The sequence below is a fragment of the Oryzias latipes genome, chromosome 9 (assembly GCF_002234675.1).
Source record: "Oryzias latipes chromosome 9, ASM223467v1".
Taxonomy (NCBI): domain Eukaryota; kingdom Metazoa; phylum Chordata; class Actinopteri; order Beloniformes; family Adrianichthyidae; genus Oryzias; species Oryzias latipes.
In genome coordinates this window covers 76864-94495 of record NC_019867.2, presented here as the reverse complement: position 1 = coordinate 94495, position 17632 = coordinate 76864, and the positions used below count along the sequence as shown (strand labels likewise).

The window sequence follows — 17632 nt, the reverse complement described above, 5'->3', positions numbered from 1 at the left end:
GCCAAGAGTCACATCTGGCTCCTAAATAACACACTGCAACAGAGAAAAACACCAAAAGCCACAACAAATTCAGGCAGCATGAGAAACTCGTCCAGACGAGGACCGCCAGCCTTCATAACCACGGAAAACACCCCACAATCCCTGAAACGATAACCGGACGATGCAGCAGAAACCAAACCAGGTGCACATAATTACTTTTAAGAAAAAGAACTGTAATTCCCAGGGTCATTAGGGGAGTGACGTCACAGATGACTGGGTCAAGCAGAGAACCAGGAAGAGCCTCGGAAAAGCCTAAACACAGAAAAACACAGGAGAATGATCGCATGGCACATTCACCATAGGGATTCCGGTGATCACGGCACTCAAGAAGTCCCAGACATCTCGCGATCACTGCAGGACGCTCACCCAGCAGATGCACGCTGGAGACGCGGCTGCAGCGGCGCCGAAAGACGTGCCTGCTGAAAATCCAAAAAAAAAGGAGCGGCAGACGTGGGGAAGATGGACGCCCCAACATCAGAAAAAGGGAGACCAACGAGTCTGAAAAAGAACGGGGGGAAGACATATGACGCTGAAAAAAGCGAGAAGAAGAACAGCGAGCATGGAGAACCGGTGACGAACGCAGCGCTTGCGGTAAAGGAAGAGAAGGAAAAACTCGCATACCTGGACTTAAATGGGACACTGAACAGGTGAGTTTATTAAACTGAATCACCTTAGGGAGGAGTAACCACAGTAAACACACTGCTTGAGTTATCTGCCTGAAATTCTCCCAAGGTCGCTCACTTTTGCAAAAGCTAAACTCGCAATTTGATAAACAAGGAAAAATCGGTTACTCTGTTGGTTGTGGGGATGTTCCCTTTATGTTCTGTCTCTTCTGAAAAGTTGTGTGAAAGTTGAATTTGCTTGTTTTAAGTTGATTGTCGACCTTCAAAAGTCTGTCTGTCTGTCGATCGATTGATCTAACTAACAGTCAAGTCACATACTTCTAGGTGAGTATGATGATTCGCTGACAGAATTAAAAAATATATATAATTTGGTTATTTATCTCTGATGACCCGCAATCTACCCACATGTCCTTCGCGATCGACAGGTCAATCATGATCAATGTAATGACCATCCCTGCTTTAGAGTCACCAATGAACCTATGAAGCATGTTTTTGGACAGTGGGAGGAAGCCGGACGAAACCCACACATGGATCCCGCCATGTTGGAACCAGAAATCGTCAGTTAGTAGTTATTGATCCGAGTTGGTCTGAGTCAACGTTTCTATGACAACCACTCTTTCCAGTAATGGATTGAGTTTTTTATTTTTCTATAGAAGTCTTTTGGATTTTGGCTTCTTGTGTATGTGTGTGTGAGCTGTATTTGTGTTGTGTACATGCTGATGTGCGTGTGTGTGTGTGTGTGAACGTTTCTGGAGCCAACCAGTAAGTCTCCTGGCAGAAGGCAAAGAAGTGACAGTGGAGGGATCCAAGATGAAGTTTGCGGCTTTTCACCCACAGCCATGTCTGTAAATATCTGCAGATGCACAAACTTATTGGATTGAAAAAAACAAACAGATGATGTTCAATATCCTTCTTGTCTTAATGGAGCAAAGGGGCTCTAGCTTTAGTCACTGGCATCCACCTCCTACTTAAATCAGCATCCAAAGCCTCCACAGTTTCAAACCCACATCAACCCTGAGATGACCAAACAAACGGGGTTCACTGGTCAGGCCAGTACAAAAGCCACAGTAGTAGCCAACCATCCCCTTGCAGAAAATGGACAATGTGTTGAGATGTGTTTTTATTCACTCTCCAACTTCTTCATTCCTTTTTTCTCCCCTCTCTTGTACCCGTATTTTATTTGGAGGGGGGGGGGGGGGGTGTCTGTGTGTGGGGATGTTCTTCATTAACAAAGTTTCCCTTCCATGAGCTGGAAGGTGCTTAATTTTAATTGGAGCTCACAAAAGTCAAACTTCAACTTGTTTGCATGTCTTGTTGGATTTGCATGGCAGCAGACTAATTTGTAAGGTCACTGCCTCTCCCCTCCCCCTCTGTAGTTAGTCTGTTTGGCTGAGGGCAGCCAGACTCAAAGGAACCACTAACCCCTCCCTAGAGAATGGCATTGTAAGTAACAGTGATGCCCTGGAAGCCTCTTTGAGAGAAAAATGTGTGCTGAGCTGAGAGTCAGATTGTGCACTTTATCACTGGCGAACACAGGGTTGACTTTCCCAAACTTGGATTTGTGTGACTAATCAATCTGAGGTACCGATGGATGCCTTTCACAGAAGGAAGAAGCTCATGAATGGAGAAGGTCTGCTAAAACAACTGCACAGATGGAGCTAATATTTCTGTCTTTTGGCTCACATCAGTGGATCAGAAAAAAGCCTGACAGAAACATAAGGCAAATGGTTCAGCTCCATCAGGGACAGAAACATTTTAGAATTTGAATCAAACCACCGCTGCGGTGGCTGAGCTGGAGCTGGACTGGATGCAGTGTGAGCCCAGGGTTTTCCTGCAGCGTTTTCAGCTTATTTTTCATCAACCTGTTAATGAGGAACTTACAGTGGAGCTGCTTTTGGTTGACTTCAGCTCCACACTAAACACCATATTATCAGAAATGCCCAGTGATATGCTGATGAAGGTAAAACAGACTCCTGATGGGCTGACCACAAACAGCAAGGATTGGGAAGCATGCATCTTCATCCATACCTTTCACCACAAATTCCCTCAGGCCTGCATGCTAAGGATCTTCCTGTGTGCATGTGATGCAGATGACTGTGTGTCTTCTCTGGTAGAGTGAGACCTGGTAGAAGGAAGTGTAGCAAACAGTGATCCCTCGCTATTTTGTGGTTAATCTTTTGTTGTCTGACTTATTGCTGCTGCACTGGCTCCCTGTACCTCAAAAAATAGACTTCAAAGCAGCTCTGCTTGTGTACAAGTAGCTCCATGGCCGAGAACCAAAGTACATCTCTGACATGTTAGTGCCATATGAACCATCTCGTACTCTGAGGACCTCAGGGCCCGGCCTCCTGTTGATTCCCAGAGTCAGAACTAAACAAGGGGAATCAGCGTTTCAATATTCTGCAGCTAAAATCTGGAACAGCCTCCCTGAAGGCGTAAGACAGGCCTCTTCTGTGTTCATGTTCAAATCTGGACTTAAAACATTTCTGTTTAGCCGTGTATATGACTGAAAGGTCCTATCTGCACTTTTCTTTCCTTTCCTTCCTTTATTTTTAAATTAATTTTCAATATTTTTGTTTTCTTTTATAGTAAATTTTACATTGATTACTTCTATGATGTATTGTGATTTTAATGCATTTTTCTGTTTTGTGAAGCACCTTTAATTACTTTGTGTATGAATTGTGCTATACAAATAAACTTGCCTTGCCTTGCTGTGTCCCTCTGAGCGAGCACTGTGAGAATGTACACATGCACACCTACATGCTGCTGCGCGCGTCCACTTGGTCATCACTAGTTTTCAGCATACACGCACATATAGAAGTAACTCACTGCAGTTCTGCAGCACAGTGTCTTAGCCACGCCCCTTCCACCTCCTTCCTGGGACAGCCGTGGTGCAGCGGTAGGGCGGTCGACCCATGATTGTAACATTGCAGGCTCGATTCCTGCCTTGCCTGCTCATGAGTTGAAGTGTCCTTGGGCAAGACACTGAACCCCACCTTGCCTCTGGTGGTAGGCGGGCGCCTGTGTTTGGCAGCGGAGCCGCCACCAGTGTGTGAATGTGTGTGTGACTGTAAAGCGCTTTGTCCTTGTGGGAAGAAAGGCGCTTTATAAGTATACGCCATTTACCATTGCCATTCATTGACGGCCAAACAACCGAGGTGTTTCTTTTTCTAGTCTATATAATGTTGATATAATGTTATCAGTTTTGAGAGAGTTTGTTTTTGTTTCTTTAATGTATAATTTAAGAGAATTAACTGTTAAAATTATGAAATTAAACGAAGAACCTCGATGAAATCTTTTGTTGAACTGAAAGATTTCTGAGCAGGAATGTCTTTTGAATAAAATGCCTAATTACATGGGAGTGGCCAGAAGGGAGAATATAGGAGGTACCCCACTCTCACAATGGCAGTGAGTACAGAGACAGGCAAAAGAAGTTCCAATTTGAAATGCAAAAAAGGTGTTTTGATTCTGAAATCAGATTAATATTTCAATGAATTTGAAGAACCTGTTGTATTTATTTTTGTCATTTTGCTCTCATCCCTGCTCTATTTTTTGTGTGCTCCAAAGACTTTATTAAAAGGAAAAACCTAGAAAATCTCTCCTGAATTGCCTACAGGTTTTTTATATTTTTTCTGGACTTCCTTAAAGAACCCTAAACACATACTTTTGTTTTTAACAGCACACTATGATCTTCATCCTGGTCGGCTGTAGACCTTATCAATCTCCTCCGTGGTGTGTCTCCTGTACAGAATGCGTTCAGTTTGTTACAGTCACATAAATCTTTGATCATGATCAGATCTTTGTTTTCATTCTGTAATCCTGGACTTACTTTCTTTGAACGTTTGAACTTTGAGTGTTCAAACAAGAGAGAAAAGGGTGAAAATGTTCTTGTCTGTCGGAGAAAAGTGTAGAAAATATGTAGTGAGGAGTTTCCCAGCCTTAAAATGTCTGTACTTTTGCTCTGCGCCTTTCACCTACCGCGGGGCACTTATGGAACGTAACTCCCACGATCAACAGGGGAACTCCACAACAGTTGAACTGTGCATATCGTCCTGAGCTTTGGGGGAGGAGTTGGAGAGACAGACTCCACCACATTTGAAGCTTCTTGATGTGGACATGGCTGCCAATACAGCTGGAATGGTGGGTTAGGGTTAGCAGAGGCTTCACTTGTAAAGCCTGTTGAAAAATACATTTGACAGTCAAACTACTGGTGGCTTTTCATAATTCCACAATAGAGAGCATGCTGATGTAATGCTTATGATACAGTACCCCTGCTGCCCCACCCGGGGCAGAAAAGCACTGCAGAGATGGTCTTCGGCCGCCTGCTGCCCCTGCTGGAGGAAATACCAGAGAGTTAAGAGCTCAGTTAAGAGCTAAGAGAGATCCAGTAGATAAATACATTTTTTACTGACGTACTGAGTACCAGGATATAACTTCTTCTCACTGCACAGCACAGATTACCAAGTTCTTCCTTGTATTGGTAGAGTGCGACAGTCAGTCCTGCATTAACCTTTGTCCTATCTTAGATGACCCCCCCTTCCATTGACGTGTTCCCCCTACCATGACAAAGGTGGATAAAGGTGGAAAGATTTCATGTAATCCATGGACACCAGTGAAGATCACAAATCATTGAAGAAAAAAGGTTCAGAGCACTGTCTAGTGGGTCTAGATGACCCAACTCCCAATGTTAAAGTGATTAGGATAGCACAAGGGTTACAACTGTTCTTCATCCTTTTTGTTCTGAATGTCCTTCCAGAGGTCAATAGTTCAAAGTATGCTGTTGGAGTAATAAATTCTGGGAGAAATAAATTTGATGTGGTTTATTGTCAGAAGTCAGAACTCTAATTCCCTCTCTGACCCTGACTCTTTTTGCCTGCCGGTTGCCCTGACCTTTGCCTGTATTTAGACCATTTTGTCTTTTATTCCTTTTTATCAACTCCTACCTGCCTGACCCTGATTCAGTTTTGTGGACTTTTAGCTGAGCTAATAAACCTGCTGCATTTGGATCCAGCCGTCTGCCTGTTCTTGTGTCAGAATACTTAGCCAATAATGGATCGGGCAGCAGGAGTTCCTAGCCCGACAAACCCATTTGGGTTTGCTTCTTTGTTAATGGAGCATGGTTGCCAACTCCAATGTCTAACCTCTGCAACCGAAGCCATCATGTCACAACTGAACATCAACCTGCCTGTCAGCGACACATCCGCATCCACACTCCGCCTCAGTCATCACCGGCTGCCAGAGACAGCGTGCTTGGATCAACACTCGCCTACGCACCGGGACAGAGAATGACGTTTCTTGACAAATTCAACGGGGAATGCGTGGCGTTCCTCTTGCAGTGTGATCTGTTTCTGCGCCAACAATCGAGCCTCTATCCCACGGAAGATGCTAAAGTGTCACTGGTATGCTCCCTCCTGACTGGAAAAGCGCTAGCGTAGATAGTTGAGCTATGGACTGGAGGTGCCTTACTCTTCCACTCATATGCTGCACTCACACAGCAGCCAGTGTTTCCTCTGGTTTTCCAACTTCTACAGGCGCTTCATTCGTGGTTTCAGCTCTGTGGTGGCTCCTCTCACTTCTTTACTGAAGGGCGCTCCCATCTGCTCTGGACCCCGGCAGCCACAGAGGCATTACGGACACTGAAACAGCCCTTTACCCAGGCGCCCATCCTCCTTCACCCAGACCCGGCCATGCAATTTATCGTTGAGGTGGATGCCTCTAACGCAGAGGTCTGAGCCGTGCTTTCACAGCGTCATGGTCAGCCAGCCAAGATTTTCCTTTGCGCCTACTTTTCCTTAATGACGCAGAACAGAATTATGATGTGGGCGACTGGGAACTGCTGGCCGTGCAGGAGGCATTGTCTGAGTGGAGGCACTGACTCGAAGAATCAGCTCACCCCTTCCTGGTTCCAACTGAGCACAAGAACTTAGAGTACATCAAGTCTGCCAAGCGGTTGGACACACAGCAAGCACGTTGGTCCCTGTTCTTCTCACGCTTCCGGTTCCAGATTGCATATCTCTCTGGTTCCAAGAATGGAAAGGCAGATGTACTGTCTCGTCTACACGACACACCTGCGGAGGAACCAATCGCACCAGAACTAGTCTTGCCTTCATTGCTGATCCTGCCACCTGTACAGTGGGACATAATGACTGAGTTGGCGGAGCACAATGCCACAGAGGTTCCACCGCCATTCTGTCCAGCCGATAGGGTGCACGTCCTTCTGTCCCATCGGCAACAGGTTGTCCACCTTGTGCATGATTTGCCTGCAGCCGGACATCCAGGTATGGCCATCACTCAAGCATTACCCGCAAAATTTTTTTGATGGCCCACGCTGCAGGCAGACATGGTCCAGTATGTAACTCGATATGCATCCTGCCAAATGGCTAAGTCGCCTTGACAGCCTCTGGCTGGCCTCCTGCATCCACTGCCCATACCACGGACGTTCCTGGTCGCAAACTGCAGTGGAATTCATCACAGATTAATTTTTACTTTTTTTAATGTCTCCATTTTTTTTTTAACTTGTGTCTCTTAAAGTCTCCATTTCGATGTTTAGACTAAGGAGTCTAGACACAGTTTGGGGTGGCAGTGGCTCAGGCAGTTGAGCAGGTTGTCCAATGATTGAAGGGGTTCCCCCCCAGCCAACTGTCGTTGTGTCCTTGTGCAAGACACTTCAATTCAATTCAATTCAATTCAATTTTATTTGTATAGCCCAAAATCACAACAACAGTCGTCTCGATGGGCTTCGAAGTAAAACATGAAATCAAAAGGATCACGACTACAAAGAGTTCAATAGAAAAATACTAAAATGAACTAACAAACTGACTAAGCTATACTGGCATCCCTGCCCTTAGACCCCCCTTCGCGGTAAGGAAAAACTCCCCAAAAAAACGGATTCCGGAAAAAACGAAGAAACCTCAGGGGTGCCCACATGAAGGAGGGATCCTCCCCCAGGACGGACAGGCGATTTACCAGAAATCTTAGAGAAGAATTAACTTATCTAAATCTACAACTACATATATAAAAGTCCAGCAGACGAGCTTCATCCAGCCGTGGTTGTGGGGACAGTCTTCACCCTCCTTGCCTCCAGTGTGGCTCCACTGGTGTATGAATGTGTATGAATGATCCCAGTGATGCCCAGAGGGGCCGTAGGAGCAAACTGGCAGCCACGCCTCTGTCAGTCTGCCCCAGGGCTGCTGTGGCTATAACAGTAGCTTACAATCACCAAGTATGAATGAGGAGTGAATAAATAATGGACACACTGTTAGCGCTTTGAGCATTTGGAAAAGTGCAGATAAATCCAATCCATTATTATCATTAGTAGATCTACCACAGTCGAGAGGGAACACCACCATCCTCTCAGTTATTGATCGTTTTTCTAAATCTTGCCGGCTGATCCCTTTGCCTTAGCTGGCCACAGCTCTGGAAACAGCAGAATGACTCATTGATCACGTGTTCCGGCACAATTTTTTTCCGGGAGGACATCGTGTAAGACCGTGGTACCTAGTTCACCTCACATGTGTGGCGCAAGATGTGGAAGGGTCTGTGCATTAATCACCTCCGGCTACCATCCTTAATCCAACGGCCAAGTGGAGCGCCTTAACCAGGAAATTACTAGGTTCTTCCACATATACTGTAGTCGACATCAAGAGGACTGGAGTCAGTTCCTGGTTTGAGCTGAAGGGAAACAGATGAGATAATTCTGTTTCTCCCGCAGATGGGTCATACCATATTTTGTCTGCTTGCTCGATCCTTGACAAGATTGATGGGTGTTAAGCTGTGTGAGCCCACTAGCATTTTTAGGGAACACTTTGTGAGTCCAGGATCCATTCGAAAACAGATAAGAATTCTCTTGATTCCTTTGGCTTGGCCACCAGCCTAAGAGCTTTTATCTGTTTAAATGCAGACCAAACTCCACATAGAGAAGCCTTGCATGTCATATCCAAGAGCCATGCCAAAGCTCTTGCCTTGTTTTTCTGTGTCATCTTCCAGCACAATCAGGGTCATGGTCAAAGCCAGATCGCAGTGGGTTGACTTGGGTTGGACCGGTCTCTGGTCCAACCCAAGTCAATTCAACCTCTGTGGAGGGTTGTTGGTTCTATAGAACTAGCGGTGTCTTCTGCTCATGGCAGGCCTGGAATGGGTTCTCAAAGATCTCAAAGGTCTTTGCCTCAATGATTTGAGTTTTTACATTTTTAATGTCCCTATTTTGATGTTTAGACTAAGGAGATCTAAAGACAGATAAGTTGTGGAAATGACCATGACTCGCATAAACACACAAAGGCCCCTTTAATGGCGATGTTCTGGAAGAAAGAGGTAAATAAGATCCGTCTTTGCTTCTTCTAGGCTGATTCAGAGTGGCCCCTGGGGAACACTCTGGTGGGATATTTATAGTACACTACACTATTTAGGAACCAAGGTGGGTGGATGAGAGGGACAGCTCTCTTTAAGAGCAAGGCTGTCCCTGTGCCGATACCTGTACCTCCTTTCTGCTCCGTCCTGCAGACCTACATCTACTTGATGCTTAAACAGTTTTACCAGCAGCGGTTGATCTGGATCTCAGATTCGAGAGGATCAAGACTACAGATGCGCGCCCGGACTTCATGTCCGTGGGCTGTACCGCTGGAAAAAAATGTTCAACTCTGATGTTTTTGATGATGCAACATAGCGAGCACTTATGGATGGACGTGCAATTCTCGAGTTTGATGGATAAGACGTCGATTTCAAGAAGGGTTTCTTGACCTGCATCAACATAAATGCTTTACAAAGGAACGCTGCTCTTCAGGGTGGAGTTCCCCTGCAGGTTTACTTGAACAGAAACCAGAACATCTGGTGCAATACTGTCAGGAATATTTAAGGTAAGGTTTTGTAACAGATCATAGTCGCAGCATCTTCTGTCTCTGCAGTCTTAGACTGATCCTGCTGATCCTCATCTGAAGGTTCAGACACAAAGATCATAGAACCGGGTCTTTTACGGACCACAGAAGGTCAAAAAAGACACCCAAGATCTCAAGAAGACTGATTTTATAAAAGTAGTTAGAGACTGTCTTTCTTTCTCAAGACTTTATATTTCCTCTTCCTGTTGCTCACAGACTTTTGATGGAATTTGTTTTGTGGAGAAATTGACGCTTAAATAAGTCATAGTGAACCGGCATCGACTAAAAAAGTGGAAAGAGGTCATGCGGATGATTCAGGTGGAACAAGGTAGACAAGCATCAGTGTTTAACGGTGCTGCTCTATAAAGAGTCAACACATTTCTGATAAATTAAGACACATTGGTAGAAAAGAGATCACAAAAAGTTTTTATTAGTTTTAGTTAGTTATTTGATTTACAGAAAAGGGGAAAATGGGAACCTGAATAAAGGCCATGAAAATCAGACGTGAATTTTTACTCTCTTCTTTAATCCCACCCCCATTCATTTTACTCCACTAGTGATTGATGCCCCACGCCATGTGGATGTCCGTGACGTGACCGACAACACAGCGTTGGTCACCTGGTTCCAGCCTGTGGCAGACGTGGACGGGATCAGCATCTCCTACGGGCCAAACCTGGATCCTGCCAATCGCAGGGCTGTAGAACTCCCCCCCACTGACACTCAGTACCATCTCGGAGGCCTTTCTGCTGACACCCAGTATGATGTGTCTCTGAAAGCAAGGAAAGGTGATCAGAGCAGCAGCCCCGCCCACCATTCCTTCCTCACAGGTAATTTTACAACCTTATTTTCTGTGATTTTTCTCATCTGCTGAGAGCTTAGGAGACCAATCAGGGTTTTGTTTATGAGCACCTTGTTCATGTGTCCACATGAGTGAACCCCTGTTGTTGTTCACATGAGCAAAGTTATAAAGTTATTCTTGGACTTTCTCCTTTCTAGGAAATATGTGGATAACTAATGGTGGAGGTAGAAGTAAAACTCAACATTTTCCTGAAGGAAGTCAGAGACTAACAGATTTTTATCATCTCAGTCGTTTGAGAAGACTAAAATGGTTCTGTTCTGTCTTATTGCAGACTCTTCTTCTGAATCATTACCAGTGTTTATATATTTTATGTACTTTTTCTGAAACAAAACAAGTATTTTTTTGTCAGTTCTATAAATCAAATAGAATAAAACGTTATTTGTATAGCACTTTTCCAGCTGGTGTTCCATAAAAATATAATACAATTTTAAAAATCAAAAGATAAGAATTTATTCCGGTCTCATAGCAGCAATCAGGTGTAGGTTGTATTTAAAGAACTTGTAGGGGATTTATGGGGGGGGGGGGGGGGGGGGGGGGGGGGGCGCTAGCAAAGCATTTCTAAACAAAATCTATTTCTTTGACTCTCACAGACCTGGACCCCCCCAGGGACTTGAAGACAGTGGAGCTGACTGATGAGAGCATCACTCTGGAGTGGGAAAACAGCCGAGCTCAGGTGGACAACTATCGCATCAAGTACGGACCTCTGTCTGGAGGCGAGCACAGAGAAATGCTTTTCCCTTCTGGACTCAAAACGTCCACCCAGGCCAAAATTTCAGGTATGACATAAATGAACCAGACTATGTTCTGCAGCGGCTTTCCATGTTGTGTCTAGATTAGTGAAGTAAAGCCCAGCAGATGAAGTAAAGTTAAGAAGTCAAAGGTTGTATTAGTTGCAGCTGTTTCTTCTAGTTCTCTATTACATTTAGACCTAAAATAAAAACCTTTTGCTGGAAATCAATACTTTCCTGCTCTGATGTGGGGCTTTCATTCAGTTATACCTGACAAATCAAAATGTGTGCCTTTGGACAACAGTAAAATGCAGTAGATTTGTTGTTAAGCTAGACAGTTTTTACTGGGTTCTTAGGAAATCCAGTTATGATTTATGGAGTTTAAAGCTGGTTTTAGGAATTTTTGAGGCTAAAAAATATTTCTGTGCCTGCAGACGTAAAACGATAATATGATGTTGGTTTTGCTGTAAGATTTGATTTTGGAAAGAAAAGTGACCTTTTTTCTGCTATGCTTTCCTAACATTATGTTGCCATGGTTTCATCCCTTCCATTTGTTTCTTTGTCCTTCAGGTTTTTTGCCTTTTTTTGTTTTCTTTACTCTTCTGTACTTGTTAGCTTTTCTTTATTAGGCCAGTTAGTTGTTTAGCCACAGCTCGTCAGCGTAGCGGCTACAAACATCAAATAGACAAACTTCTAAAGAGGAACTCCGTTTTGCCTCATTGTTAGTCCTTGGGCGCCCCAAAGCATTGACACCCGCCCACCATAAACCCTTTTTTTCATGGACCTATTGTCCGTTTTTGTTTTCACTGTCATGGTTTTATAATCAGCTCTCAGCATTAGTTGTAATTTCAAGCAGTAGAAGCTCTGAGCTCAGCAGGACTTCAAAATGAATCATGGGTAATCAGGATGAGAGGTAAGCAAATGGCTTCTTAAGCTTTTGGATCCTTCAGTGAGTGTTTTTGCTTTAGGACAAGGACTCTATAGATCCATCAATGCAAATACAGACTGCTGAATGACTGCTCATGAAACCTAATCAGGCTGCACCAGCAATGCAGTGTTTCTATGGAGCACTACCCATTAGCACAGGCAACAAAACACTTGATACTGGGCCCCCACCCACTCGTTTTTCAGCCACTCAAATAGGATATACCAGCCCTTTTTAGGCAGCTTTTCTTCTCAATGTTTGCAGGCCTGAAACCGGGAACGGAGTATGGCATGGGCGTGACAGCTGTGAGGGGAGAGCGGGAGAGTTTACCTGCAACCACCAACGCGGTGACAGGTGAGACGCCGTCCTTCAATCGGCCTCATTCAGAGGTGCGGTCCAGATATTTCTTTTTACCATCACCCAGAATGTCAGGTCTGCAAACCCCAGAAGAAAGCTGCTGAAAAACTTTAACAGGCTGAACAACGTCATCATGACAACTGACCCGATGGACATCATCGCAGTCCCCCCCCCCCCACCCCCCCCCCACCTCACCTTCTCCTATTCAGAAATTCTGCTGATTTATTGTCATCTATTTAGACATACATTATTTAATTTCAAACACAAAATGAAAATAAACACAAGAGTTTAGACAGATAAAACAAAACAATGTACTTGAAAAGGAGTAGAAGAAAAATCTTGTATGCTCCACCCCTTTTTACAACACCTTATGTGGTGCATATGCTAATTGTTACTAACACGTAGCATAAAAGCAACAAAATAGTATTTCTGTTAAAGACAGGAGAAAATGCCAACAGAAATGAAAGCTGGATGCCTTTCTTTTGTCGTCCAGACCGTGTCTGAGGTGCTCATGCACAAACCCACTGTCCGAAACAATCCAGCACACAACTGTCTGCATCAGTTTTGTTCCTTTCGTTCTGCATTCGCTAAAGTCCAAAATCAACCAATAAACAAAATTGTGCTTTTCATATTTAATTGAAAAATATGAACCATATATTTTTAATACTTGAATTTAAGTTGGGCATTTTAAACTAACACTCTTATTTTTGTGTTTACCACATATTTACAGTTTATTTCTATTTACATAGTACAACATGCAGATAGAGATGTGTTGTCTCACTGACAGAGCAGTCGTGACGGCACCCAACATTCACCGGGGGTAGGGGTGGGGCTACATGAGGGAGCATAAGAGACAGCTGTGGTAAAAAAGGGAGATGGGTTCAGGATGGGAATCTGAGGAACTTGGGATCAAGATCTGGGCAGGCGGAAGTAGAGAAGAGGTGGCCCCCGGTATCAGAGCTGAATCTTGTATAATTTATGTATGCATGACAACCCAGAAGAAGAGTGGGTCACAGAAACCCATCAAAACAAAGTGATGAGACTGTCTTTGTGTTTGGTTCTAACCCCTCTAACTCTGTATACCCCTACAGCTCTGGATGCTCCTAAAGACCTGACTGTGGCCGAGGTGACTGAGACCTCCATGTTGCTGCGGTGGAAGCATCCGCTTGCCAAGCTGGACTCCTACAGGCTGGTCTATGTGTCAGCAGAGGGTCACAGGACTGAGGAAGTCCTGCCTGCTGGCTCTGAATCCTACACCATGAAGAGTTTGACCCCTGGCATGTTGTACACCATCAGCATCAGCGCAGAGAGGGGCCACAGGACCAGCGTACCTGTAACTGCTTCAGCACCCACAGGTCAGCTGAAATCTAAGCTTTGTGATTATTTTAATCTCAATAAAGAGGAGTTTAAAATGTTATTTACAGACAAAGGAAAACTTTGATTCTGTTTGCAAATAAAGAATTTACTGCTGTTTGTATTAAAAAGAGACCCTCCCATTGATGTAGCAGTTTAACCAAAACCTAAATTAAAACTGGTTTATTACCGATGCTCTGTACAGACTTTTTCACCTAAGACGGTACCAGAAAAAACAACCAAGTAAGCAGATTGTTTTTACTTATCGTTAGACCATTATATTTGACATCTGTGTTTTCTGTAACGAACAATCTGCGGTAATTCTCAGCACATACAGTACAGACCGAAGGTTTGGACACACCTTCTCATTCAAAGAGTTTTTTTTATTTTCATGATTATGAAAATTGTAGATTCACACTGAAGGCTTAAAAACTGTGAATTAACACATGTGGAATTCCATACATAACAAAAAAGTGTGAAACAACTGAAAATGTCATATTGTAGGTTCTTCATAGTAGCCACCTTTAGCTTTGATTACTGCTTTGCACACTCTTGGCATTCTCTTGATGATTGTCTTTGCGTCGTGTTAACCAATCAGAAACTCAGATTTGGCAGTCCCAGCTGGGGGACCTGAAAAAGAGCACCAATGGGGGACATTTCTGTTTGGAGTTAGCATGTTTTCCCCTTGATGCGTGGGTCTTCTCCGAGGACTCCGGCTTCCTCCCACTGTCCAAAAACATGCTTCATGGGTTAATTGGTTACACTAAATTGTCCATAGGTGTGAATGTGAGTGTGGGATTGCGACGGATTGGGGACCTGTCCATGTGGCCGGGATTGGCGTGACCCTGAAAGGGAATAAACGGATGAATGTATCAATACAACAACGGGAAGCTCCTCTAATCAAATGTCACCATTTTCTTCACTGTTTGTGGTGTGGCTATCTATGATCACCCAGAAGAGCAGATGCCGGAAGTGACCAATGTCACAATCAGTGACATCTTGTGGGAGAGCTTCACCCTGTCTTGGTCTGTAGAGGACGGGCCCCTTGATGCCTTTGTGATTGAGGTGATTGACGCAGAAGCAGGCACTGGGTGGCAAAACCACAGCATACCCGCCAACACTCGCAGCCTCGCCGTCTCCGGCCTCCTCCCCAGCACCTGGTACAGAGTGACTCTGTATGGGGTGCACAGGGGGGAGCTTTTAGAGCCTACTTTTGCTGACACTATTACAGGTATCAACACCGTAGAATTGGTCTTATTCTTTTTCTGCTGCTCCTCTTCTTCAAAACTACAGCACTGGTTTATGGTTCAGAAATATTTCTTCAAAAACTTGTAAAATTGACCATGTGACAGATTAATACACAGCAAAAGACCTTGCATACACAAATTGGAGCAACCCCCCCCCCCCCCCCCACACACACACACACACACAAACAGAGACAAGACGCTGTATTTTCTGTCTCACCTCTGTCTCACATCTGTCTCACATCTGTCTTACCTCATCTGATCTGATCTGACCAGTTAACAAAAGTTGAAATCAAAGAGATCAGATACTACAAAGTGATGAGCGGGGAGATTGTAGCCAGACAACAGAGGAGTGTGGTGTGATGATGGCTGTAGAAGAGAAAGTGGACAAGCGTAGAGCAGAGAAACAAAATGGGTCCTATGTGGCTTTTACAGAGGAGTTAAAATGGGCTTTTGAGAACAGGAGGTCCTCCTACATAACTGGGGAGCTCCAGTCCCCCAGTTATGTAGGAGGATTGGGAGGAAGGTACTTTCTCTGTCATCTGGAATGAGGAAAGTGGATAAGGTGACCCCCCTTCCTCACCGCGAAGGTGGGTCTAAGGGCAGGGATGCCAGTTTAGTTTAGTCTGTTTAGTTAAAGTTTTAATATTATCCTATTGAATTCTACACATTTATGATCCTTTTTTATTGTATGTTTACCTTCCAAGACTTACGAATCCCACTGAGACGACGGTTGTTGTGAATTTGGGCTATATAAATTAAATTGAATTGGTGGTGGAGAGAAGAGTGGCAGTAGTTTCTTACATAGGCTGTTTTTTGTACAGGTTTTCAGCTATTTTAACAACAAAAGCATAACAAAGTAACAAAAGTAGGAAGAGCTCCATTGAAATAAAAAATACAGAGTATTTCTTTTTAACATTTTATATATATATAAAAAAAACAAAAAAAACGCCCCTCTCACCCTCCGCGGGTGGTTCCTCCTCCAAGCTGGGGTCCTCTACCAGAGGCCTGGGAGCTTGAGGGTCCTGCAGTATCTTAGCTGTTCCTGTTCTTTTCTGGACTGAGAGGTCTGAGGTCTTTCCAGGTATCTGTTGTAGCCCCTCCTCCAGCTTGGGGGTTACTGCCCCGAGTGCTCCAATTACCACAGGCACCACTGTCACCTTCACTTTCCAGGCTTTTTCCAGTTCTTCTCTGAGTCCCTGGTATTTCTCCAGTTTCTCATGTTCCTTCTTCCTGATGTTCCCATCGCTTGGCACTGCCACATCCACCACAACGGCTTTCCTCTGTTCTTTATCCACCACTACAATGTCTGGTTGGTTCGCCATTACCATCCTATCAGTCTGGATCTGGAAGTCCCACAGGATCTTTGCCTTCTCATTCTCTACCACCTTCAGAGGTGTTTCCCATTTTGATCTTGGGGTTTCCAGTCCATATTCTGCACACATGTTCCTGTATATTATTCCAGCCACTTGATTGTGGCGCTCCATGTACGCTTTCCCTGCCAGCATCTTACACCCTGCAGTTATGTGCTGGATTGTTTCAGGCGCCTCTTTGCACAGCCTACACCTTGGGTCTTGTCTGGCGTGGTAGATCTTCAATGGACTAGATGTGAGAACAAGGTTCTGTTAGAATGCTACTACTCAAGATATATATATATATATATATATATATATATATATATATATATATATATATATATATATATATATATATATATATATATATATATATATATATATATATATATATATATATATATATATGATAATGATCATTCCGCAGGGTTACCTACGGAAACAGTGTTACAACTTTTACTTCGTCTAGAAAGTCAAGTTTCATCTTCAAGTTTCAAGATCATCTTCTCTGCGCTAAGTATATATAGTCTCAGGTAAAGTCAGATTTGACTAGTTTGACATTCTCGCTCCCTTTGGTCCTTTGTTCATAATAGTTGACACTTTGAATCTTGAGGGTAGAAGAGAGTTTTTTTATTATATAAATGTCGTGAGAACCTTGGCCCTGGGCATGGAGGAGCCCATTCTCATCTCAGCCGTTTCAGTGAATGGCTGAGATGAAGGTTTTAGTTTGATGAAGCAAACAGAACATCATCGTCTTTCTACAAAATGAGAGAGTTGTGGTTGTCTGGGCACCTCTTCCTCTTTCAGAGGCCATTTGGACACCCCCCTGGAGAGATATTCCAAGAGATTTCCCATTGAAGAAAGTGATGTACCTCCCAGTTGTCATTAAAAAGGAAATAAATGAATGAACATCAAAAGTGAGCAAAACCATGCTGTAAACCTCATTTTGGTGTAAAATTTGACTTTTTAACATGTCAAATTCAAACTATAATAACAGTTCCCTACTGACACCAGCCTCAAGTTTTTGTCTGCAAAGAACTGAAACATAGTGTGTGTCAAATTTGACAAATTGCTCTATTTGATCAGAACCATGGTCCACCATGAGTAAACTCCTGTAAACTCACATTTAATGTGAGTGTAGAAAGGGAACATAGGCTACGTTCACACTGCAGGCTGAAACGACCCAATTCCGAATTTTTTGCCCCTAAGCGGCCCAATTCCGATCTTTTCATGACAGTCTGAATGACACAGATCCGATCTTTTCAATTGCGACCCAGGC

At 43.9% G+C, this 17632-nt stretch overlaps 1 protein-coding gene across 3 annotated transcripts in view; it reads left to right on the top strand.

Moving 5' to 3' along the window:
* The window catches only part of LOC101170815 (tenascin-like), a 66820-nt gene that overhangs the window by 22476 nt on the left and 26712 nt on the right, over positions 1-17632 (top strand). For 2 of the 3 annotated variants that reach the window (XM_023958080.1, XM_023958079.1), the window contains exons 7-10: positions 10090-10359; positions 10982-11167; positions 12309-12398; positions 13493-13756. In XM_023958080.1, coding sequence (XP_023813848.1) covers positions 10090-10359; positions 10982-11167; positions 12309-12398; positions 13493-13756 — 810 coding nt within the window. Of the gene's footprint in view, positions 1-10089; positions 10360-10981; positions 11168-12308; positions 12399-13492; positions 13757-14709; positions 14986-17632 lie in introns of all 3 variants that reach the window. The other variant, XM_023958081.1, reaches the window with a different exon arrangement.